General features: G+C 35.8%; 1 protein-coding gene across 1 annotated transcript; it reads left to right on the plus strand.

The window, feature by feature from the left end:
* The first annotated feature begins 8,384 nt into the window (after window positions 1–8,384).
* LOC123565725 (cerebellin-2-like) lies at window positions 8,385–9,745 on the plus strand. Its single transcript, XM_045359524.2, has 3 exons — window positions 8,385–8,510; window positions 8,670–8,894; window positions 9,259–9,745. Exons 1-3 carry the CDS (start codon window positions 8,408–8,410, stop codon window positions 9,717–9,719), a joined length of 789 nt encoding a protein of 262 aa, XP_045215459.2. The 5' UTR covers window positions 8,385–8,407; the 3' UTR covers window positions 9,720–9,745.
* The last annotated feature ends 621 nt before the right edge of the window (window positions 9,746–10,366 follow it).

A 10,366-nucleotide genomic window follows, 5' to 3' on the forward strand; every position in this document is an offset into this window, starting at 1 on the left:
TATTGAGGTTTTGATCTACGAAAAGGTTCTGTCCTTTTTAAATATATTATTTTTTATTATTATACCAGATTTATATAGCTCCCTTTCCATGATCAATTTCACGTTCAAAGGCGCTTTACATAGTTTAAATGCAGCCACACAGGGCGCATAATTCATCCTCTACTAGTACAGAGACAGAGCGAACTGACCAGAGGGACAGAGTGAGACAAAGCCCCCACGACAGAGAGATCAGAAATCAGATACAGGCTTGTCCGGCTAACTTAGCCTAGCTCGTTGCGAATAGACAGCCTGGTTCTTTAACGTGCCCAGTGTATAGCACTGATACACGCAAGGATTGCCTGGGTTCCTGACCAGTACACCTCTAGTTGGGTGGGAAACACTGAAAAGCGTTTCTGAAATGCCACTGACTATTTAGGATCTAACTTCTTTTCGTCATTAAAGTCTCTAATCCAAATCTTGTTACCACAATCCGACGGTCTGTCCTGCTTGGACAATCCTTGTCTCAGAAAAAGAATTCCCTCGCTAAGTACAGTGACGTATCCAACTTCTAAACTTAGCGACTGGAGGTCTGAGCAACGTCTGAATGTTGTGATGGCTGTAAGAAAAACAGTTTTGAAAGTGACATGTTTCAAAGAAGTATTGGTAATGGCTCAAACGATGGCAATCTAAGCATTTTAAGAACTCTGTCTAAATCCCAATCTGGGGCTAATTTGTAGAGAGGTGGTCTTAGACTGAAAACACCTCTGAGTAACCTGATAACATATGGGTGTTGCCCCCCTTGTACATTATCAATGGGAGGAAGGACAGATGAAAGCATCGATCTATAGCCTGCTATTATTCTGTACTGTAAGGAAGCAGTAAAGGGATCTTTATCCCGTTCACTACACCGGCTACTAAACTTTTTGAATTTTCTAGTCTCTTTCTTCCTGTTCGTCATAACGCTGTGACCAAATTTTTGACACTTTTAGAAAAGTCTTTTGTTTTGAAATTTCTGTTGAGAGCAGCCATGCTGTTAGTTTGAATATTTGGACTAACATTTCTGTTTTCTTTCTGCACTGGTATCTGTATTGCAATCAGAAACTGTAGAAGTGAGAAGTGAGATGCAATTAGCAGGATCAGACATTTGAATTGGGACATGTGTTGAAGAACTTTGGGGATAAGGCATATCGGAGGAAATGCATATGCTATCATTTTATTGCAAAGGCCTAGTTGTGAGGAAACCAAGTGCAAAATACTGGGAGTTTGTGATTGTGAACTGAAGCAAACAAATCTATCATAGATGTGCCCAAGGACTGAACAGCATCTGAAATATGCGGTCGTTCAGAGTCCCAAACTAGGTAACACAGACTGGCTGATTTAATGCCCCAAACTGCCTGAAAATTTTTTTGGCCGTTCAAGTGACCACCTTAACCTATTTTTGACGAGTCGGTGGTTATTGTTGCTGTTGTAGACCACTGCTGCAGGGATCTGCCCCTCAGCGTATTTGCTCTTTGTAACTACCATTTCATATGATTGATCAAATGAGGAGTCATAGGTACAATTGCCTTTAGGTCTCTGGATAGTGGCTTCCAATGAGCTAGTAGATGTAGTTGAACTGGGCGCATATGTAGACGGGCAAAAGGAATTATCTCTATGCACGATGCCATTTGACCCAGAACATGTAAAAACTGGAAAGCACTTCTGTTTTCCAGTATGAGAATCTTGACCGAGATTTCTAATTTTGAGATTCTTTCTGTAGTCGGGAAAGCTAGACCTAATCTTAGAAACTGCCCAGGTAATTTTTGGTACAGGGATGTAACATCAGAAAATACAGGTCAAGTTCGACTTTGGGATCAGGAGGTCAAAGGTCAAGGTCACATTGACTCGGAACAGTTAAACGGTTTCCGGATGATAACTTGAGAACGCTTGGGTCTAGGATCATAATTTGTTGTACACAGATGTAATCTGATAAAATACAGGTCAAGTTCGACTTGGGAGTCAGTAGGTCAAAGGTCACAGTGACACTGAACAGTAAAACAGTTTCCGGATGATAACTTGAGAACGCTTGGGCCTAGGATCATAAAATTTTGTACACAGGTGTAACATGATAAAATACAAGTCAAGTTTGATTTTGAAGTTAGTAGGCCAAAGGTCAAGGTAACAATGACACGAAACAGTTAAACCGTTTCCGGATGATAACTTAAGCATGCTTGGGACTAGGATCATGAAAATTGGTAGGGAGTTTGGTTATGACCAGCTGATGACCCCTTATGATTTTGAGGTCAGTAGGTCAAGGTCACAGTGACCTGGAACATTTAAAATGGTTTTCTGACAATAACTTCAGAATACTTTGGACTAGGATCACAAAACTTCATAGTGAGGTTGGTCATTACCAGCAGATGACCCTTATTAATTTTGAGTTCCAATGGTTAAAGGTGAGAGTGACCCAGAACATTTAAGCCTTTTCCGGACAATAACTTTAGAACGCTTGAGCTGAGGATCATGAAACTTCATAGTGATGTTGATCATGACCAGCAGATGACCTGTATTGATTTTGAGGTCAGTAGGTCAAAAGTCAAGCACGTTCGGCTTTAAAATTGGCTTAGTTCTGTGACAAGGCTATATTGTGGGGGTATAATTCGTCACTCATGTGACAACTCTAGTTTATCATTAGCTCGATTTCATTAGGTCGATATTTTGTTTAGCTCGATGAGATTTTTCAGTCCCGTCAGCTAACCTGTACTGTTTTTACACCTGACTTCATCGATATCACAGCTTGTCAAAAATATCGATGTTTTTGTAAGGTGTGAAAATCAACAGATGTATTAATCATAATCAGGTTAGTTTGTGAGTGTGTGTGTGTGTGTGTGTGTGTGTGTGTTGTTTAAGAAATAATATATCTCACTAGTGATTTGTCGCTGAATAAATCATTGTTTGGAGTTCAGATGCGAAGGCCCGAATGATATAATAATACGCATCTGAACGACAAACAATGATTTATTCAAGAGCAAATCACTAAATGAGATATATTATTTCGATTCTAACACGTTACCTAGGACTTTAAAGTACATCCTTGACGACGTTCATTAAATATTTGCCCGTTTTCAATCGGTTTCTTTTCCAGCGCGCCGCTATGCCGTTTGACGCTATGACGTAATAATTGTGACGTCAGAACAGTGAATTGTTGTATAATAATTCACTGTTTCCAGCCTTCTTTGTTTAATAGGAAAATGAATCGGATCGTGTTAGAATATTTTTGTTGTTATCTAATCCTTAATTCAATTTAAATGTTAGCAAGTTTTGCATTTAATTCTCAATGATATAACAATATTTCGATTGAGTAACAATATAAGTATTTAAATGACGAATTTTCGTAATTAAAAACCATTAAAATGACGTTTATTACGTTTTATATTATTTATTTCCCCTTTTAAACCCTCTAAAAGAAATATGGGATGTAATGAAAGTAAAGACGTCCTACACAGATACAAAATATAGTCCCAGATAGACAATAGAGAGTTTGAGATTTCAAACTTCGCCTTCCCCTTCAACGTCTCTCATATATATTTTGGGTAAAACGTCACCGATATGCGTGTATTTTATTTATATCACACGTTGCTACTAAAGTTTTCCATGTAATATCACGTAAGCCTAAGACTTCTCATTATTACTATGCGAAATAAAAAGCTTAGTTTCAGGATTTCTGCTTATTAAGTTATTTGATTATCCATATATATAATTAGACTAAATTTGATGCGAAACACTATCAATAGGTATAAGAATAATGAAGTTTTGTATGGCTAATGATTTTAACTAAATACCTTGAATTGAACCTGGAAGTATGAAGTTATCAACTGATTTTGAGAAACTTTGAGATTTTGTTCAAACTTTAACCTTTACGGCATATTTGTGTCCCCAGGCGGTATCGATTATACCAGATGGGCCTTTTTGTCGTATAAAGTGAAGTTTTGAACGTCCGAAGATGTGATATCACGAAAGTCGAAACTTCATTCTTTTTACATCTACTCTGTCCACATACACGGCATCAAAGACTGAAATATGGATGGAGGCACATGGCATGACAGTCATTTTACTCGAAAAAAAAAATAAATACGCGCGATTATCATTTGGTGGAACATTTTATTTTCACATCCAAATAAAATCAATCTGTTTCTGTCGGACACTTAATACGGCAATTGCGTTTTAATTATAAACATAAAATGGTACTAGTAAGACGGCAATTCTTCTGAAGTATCAGACAATTTCAGATCTATGATATCATGATGCGAGAAGTTTCCTGTTAGCCGTATGGGATAACTCCATTCTTTAAATGCACGGAACCAGAGCCTGGCAGAGGGACATTGCGGGTTAATTCCCCCTTTGTTTCTTACATTTTACAAAGAAAGTCGGTCTTGAAACTCGGTGTGACCCTACCCTACCCCTACCCCCTTCCCCCCCCCCCCCCCCCCCCCTTAAATTGGGTGACCCCCTCTTTAATGTTGGTGTCCCTCTAACCAAAATTCCTGAATCCGCAGATGCTTTACTTATGAAATAGTATATTAAAATCATATTGTGCTGTCTGAGAGTTTGGCATTATACAGAGTCATACAGAGTGTCATTATCACTTTGATTGTTCCTTCTCAAGGGAAGGAACACTTATGGTGAACATGTCACACTTGACTGAGCAGGTAGTGGATACAAGGGTATCACCAAAGGCATCCGAATTCCAGTAGGGCTCCGTCATCTTGGACTCATGCATATTCATTACAAATAGCCTCTTTACCAGTGTGTATTTACGCACCTTTAAGTCAATCTTCAGACTAAAGTTTAGTGAAATACAACTACGTAATAACAGGTCTTCAAGAAACAATAATATAGTTTAAATCATATAACTCCTAAATCTAACTTGTCATAATGAGGAATCGAGATTATTTAAACGAATAAGCACCATCTAAAAATAGACTCCCGCCAGAATATCGTCTGCTACTATTCTGCTTGGTTTCATTTTTTCAAGCTTAATTTCTACGGTCCCAGACGGCCGTATTTCGTTCTGGAGCTGGAAGTATCAATCATGCGATGCAATTAAGCAACGCGTTTGGCAGCACTGTTTCTGTCCATGTATTGCTATATATGAAACGAGGCTAACATACGGTAAAATTCCGATCTGTGCCACTCCACTAGTGAAGATTTCCGAAATTTTGATAGAATGATGGTCTTTATTATTCATTGTCCGCTGATATAATATTTAAGTAGAAGGTGTTTGATTATTATTATAAGTTAAATACAAAACATGTATATGTTTGTGTGGAAATAACTTTAAATGTTTTCAAATAGATAAGAATGCACGTAAACTAATAAAACACATTTTTCATTATTGTGTTTCTAAACATCTGTAACAGGATGCTAAAAACAGATCCCTTAAAAAGAATATTTAATATGCGCTAGAAGGAACCTTTTGGTAAGCTAAATCTTGTACGATCATTATAGGTTATTAACTTTGTATGTGGATATATGCACGAGTTCTGCAGCGGTAATATTGCGCGACTTTAGGAGCGCTATATTGTCTGCGAAAGAACGAGTGCATATACCCACATACAAAGTTGATAACCTTTTTATTACATATCCACTATCAAATGATTAATTTATATCTAAATTATCGTTGTGTCACGAAAGACAGGAAAAAATACGGAAAAAAATTCTCCGAAAACGCAATTAACAAATCAAACTGACGCGCATTAACATTTTTCTACGAAATGACGTCAACTTGTTGTCGCAACGTGCGCGTGGACGCCATGGGCGTCACGCGATTCTTTCCATTACAACGTTAAGAAACCATTCCACGTCCTATATTAGTCCAACTCATGACGTAATTATAACTTTCATTTCATTTCAGTCTGATAAATTACTACATGCCAGTATCTAATAGGTCAGATTAATCAAAGTGTAAAAGTAAACAAAATGTTGCATAAATTTCAAATTAAACATACACACAATAGCAACAAAAAATCTAAAGAAACGAGATCCGCAATGGACGCACCGTCAGGGGAGGTAACTAGAGTCACGCGGATTGGGACTAGTCCGATATGAAAGCGTTCAACGTCATGATATGGAAAAATATTGCACGATCGCGGTCCATTGAAACCCAATGGAAAATAATTTTAGGTATGTAATAATCATTTTTATTTCCTCTCATGTATGATTTACAATAGTGCATTGTATACTGACTATACTGACATAATTTTATATAAAACCTAAATGTCTGGAGCGACACTAACGATTTTTTACATTGTTCACATCGTTTTATCGTCTGATTTTTTTTTTTTTTTTGGTAATCGCTCTAATATCCATGCGATGATTATATTAATTGAAATGTTTTTTATTTAATTTTCATTTTTTTTTCCTTTCTAAAGCCGCTTGTAAAATTCCTGCCCTTTCGGACAATTGGTATCAAAATGCACGAAAAAACGATCATAATTACGGACAAATTGAATGGGCGGATTAAAAGAAGTAAGGTTCATTCTAATGTTTGAAATCTCAAGGAATTTTAATCGAACTTCAACTTTATACGTTAACGTCGCAAGAGACGTTGAAGGGGAAGGCGAAGGTTGAAATCTCAAACTCTCTAATATCTTTACGTCGAACTTCGGATACGTCGATGAAATTTTTGCAGTCTCTTGAATATCGAGGTAACGGTATTTGACTGTATATAATCTATTATATATTCAGGATTTTTTTTATTAAATTATACATGTACTGTCTATTATTGGTTCTGTAAAAAATTCATATTACTAAATACATCTATACTAATTGACCACAAAAGTCTACCTAACGATTTCAAAAACAGTTCTAATGATATTATGATAAAAACATAAACTCCTGTCATATTGTCCATAACAACGAAAGTAATAAAAATATTTTGAAGGGTGTAAATGTTACAAAGATTTAACGTCAGCTATTCAGCAACTATAAATGCTTGAGCATAATTCTGCAGGACATTTACAATGTAGTAAAGGCTTTATTTTCTTTCATTTCTAGAGAAAAATCAAACATCTGGTACAGGTGATTTGAAATAGTTCAATTAATCTTGTTGCCGGTCAGTTTAGGGTGGCTATTGACAGGTGGTACTAATCGCTCTTCTTGACATTATATAACCCCAGAATCGCATTTAATAAGTCTGGTGAGATGAGCCTAGCGAGAAAATGGTTTTCTTAGAAAATATTAGTGTCAGTATGAAGAAAGAATAAACTTTATTACAGATAACTTGATCTCAACAGACTTTGTAAGTCTACTTTTTGCCTGCGCATCTTCACCAAACATGTAAAGCAAATATTTATTTTTTCCTCTCCTTGTTTACAGCCAAGTATTTACTGAAACGACTATCCCGAAAATCAATCAAGTTCACTGTTTTCAGCAGACGACAAGATCGAACGTCTATCCGATTCTTCCTCCAAGAATCCACTGTTCCGTCTTTCAGTCTCACTGACCAAAATAGAAACAGCATCATCTGTATTTTGCGGTTTTCTGTAAACCCCCAACTCATAATCTCTGTCAAGACTATTTTCTAGAGATAGCCCAGTCGAGGGTCTAAGAGCATCGTCTGTGACCGATTTATTTTGAATATCAGGAGAACATTTTTGAGCCAACAAAGTCTCATCGTTCTGACACGGTTGAGATTGAGACACATTTTCTGACAATAAATTTGTCAAAATGTCCAATTTCGAGTTGAAAGTCAAATAACGCTGTTCAAACTGCGAAATCAATCTATTTTCAAGTAATTCCAACGCATTATCGTCGTCCTTATGTGTTCTTGACAAAGATTTACCCCCGCACGACAGAGTTTTTTTTCTTCGTATTTTTGGGAGTTTCCGACTCATTTTCGGATAATTTACTCTCTTTGTCCAATCACTAAATAATAAATCCACAAAGAAATTCAAAAACCGGAAAAAATTTTCTCAGTGAAAAACACGTGGACTGCAATGGCATGAAAAATTAACTGGGTATAGAGCGTCTAGTGACTAGACTACGCATGTTGATCATGTAGTCTAGACGCTTTAATTTTGCATGTTACTCAGGTCAAGGAAATCCTTATGTATATTCGTTGGAAGTTAACAATGAATGAAATAAATCAGAATTCCGTGCAACGTGATACCATTCATACATAAAATTACAGTTTTTAAATCATACAAACATGTCTTGCTGCTTGCAGTAGAGTACTTATTTTAAACGTATTTGAGATTCCAAAATTCTTCTGATAATTTATTCTGAAGTTTTGTGCACTCGACATAGAAAGAGAAATTACTTAATAGTATCCGTACATTTTACAAAACGTTTTTTCTCTGATCACTGTAACTAAGCTTTGATAAACGTTATCAAGTTTACATGCCATATATTCCTTATCTTACTTACTTTAAATTATGTGTGTCAGTAAATGTTTTACCTTTACTCAAGAAATAAGTCATCGACAGCGGACATGTTTGAAGTTTTGTTCATCATTTGTGTCACCATATTTGGGATGACTACAGCTGAAACAGGTCAGTTTGAGTAATCACATTGTGCAATTTGTTTCATGTTTCAGTTTTCAAGTAGTCATAAAATTTCGACTTGTGCGGTAAAAGAAAAATGCCCACTTATCTATATGAGTGGAACGCGGACAGATTTTCAATAACGTTTATATGCTAATTTTCTTTCAGAAAATGAAACAACTTTACTTAAAAGACTTGAAGCAACTGAAAACCTAGTTCGGGAACTTCTCCAAGAAGTGGACGACTTGAAATCTCAAGACAAGGTTCAACGAAGTCATATTGCTAAAATGGAAAAGCAACTTCGTGTCCAGCAGCAACGAAGTTCTCAACTAGAAACTCTAATAAGGAGGTTCAAAGTTTCTGACCAAAAGAAAAGTTCCCCTACAGATAATGGTAGGTTAAAATTTTCAAAATGACTTTGTGACAGGAAAATTATTATTGATTTTGGTTTAAACTTTTTTTATTTTATACAGTATTACCCATTCTCAGTATTTTATTTCATAAAACTGTTGCACTGTTCCTTTTTATTCTATTTGTGAATTTAGTTTGTAATAATTCAAGTAGACTAAGTAATAGATATACTTTCAAAACGTACGCAAATACATGAGATAAGATAAAAGGTCCTTGCTGAGGTCGGAGTACATTTTGTCAAGTTTTTTCTTTTAATTTTGCTTAATATCCTTTAATCGACCATTTTCAACCATCATTTACTGAAATATCAAAATTAATGTGAAAATCAATATTTTTCTTTCTGTAGGTTCATCAGTGCAAAGAATACGGAGAGTGGAAAATGAAAACCCCGTTGCATTCTTTGCTAAGATGGTTAATCATCTTGAGCATGGTGGTGTACATCAGACCGTTATATTTGAGAGCGTCGTTACAAACGTGGGGAACGCTTACAACAGCCAACTTGGCAAATTCATAGCTCCGGTACCTGGAACGTACGTTTTCTCAACAACGTTGGTGTCACGCCATTTCAACGGTGCACATGCACAGTTCGTAAGCAACGGGACTGCTTTGACAACTATGTACGTAAACGCTGGGCAAACTGGGGATGATACGACTAGCCAAACTATTGTTCTTCAGTTAGAGAAAGGCGAAGATGTTTCAGTCCAAAATCTCGACACGGACAAATCCTTTTACGGAAGCAGTCACAGCATTTTTTCTGGATTTTTATTGGAAGAGGACTACTCAAGTTCTGTTATTGTGGGAAAATAAGGCGAAAAGCACGCTACAAGTTTCAAGTTTCAATTTCCATAGACCTTGAACTTATTTAACCTTATGTGAAGAATATATTGTAAATGTTTAATATTTTTAGACGCATCTGAAATGATTTTTTAGCTTGAAAGCAACTAATATATTTTTTATAGAAAGCTGGATTTGAAGACATACACTGATTCTTGTACGACAAAGTTGTCACTAACGTTTATTCTGTTTTTATTCAAAATTAAGTCATTAATATTTGATTAAATACATGATACACTTGAAACGTTTAAAGTGGCTATTCTTGCTGGATCTTTTATCTTGCTTTGTATTTCAGTGTTCCACTCCGCCAATGTTAGATAAGCGACTTGAACGAATATAGTACCAATGCGACTTAAGTGGTTCTAAATATAACCACAATATGTACAAACTGGTTGAACCGCGTTATCAAGTGACGTTTTTGCTTTTAACCTTTATCTTAATTACATCGATCGTAGAATAACTATACTCAATAAGATTTAATAAGAAGACTTATTTTTTCTTGCCGATTTTGAAATTACACAAACTCAATTAAAAAGTTCTATATATGTAAAATAATTATGTTTACAGTTAATTTTATATTTTGCTGTTTTTTTTTACCATATCAATTATGTCACTATTTT

This window comes from Mercenaria mercenaria, chromosome 8 (assembly GCF_021730395.1).
Source record: "Mercenaria mercenaria strain notata chromosome 8, MADL_Memer_1, whole genome shotgun sequence".
Classification (NCBI taxonomy): Eukaryota; Metazoa; Mollusca; class Bivalvia; order Venerida; family Veneridae; genus Mercenaria; species Mercenaria mercenaria.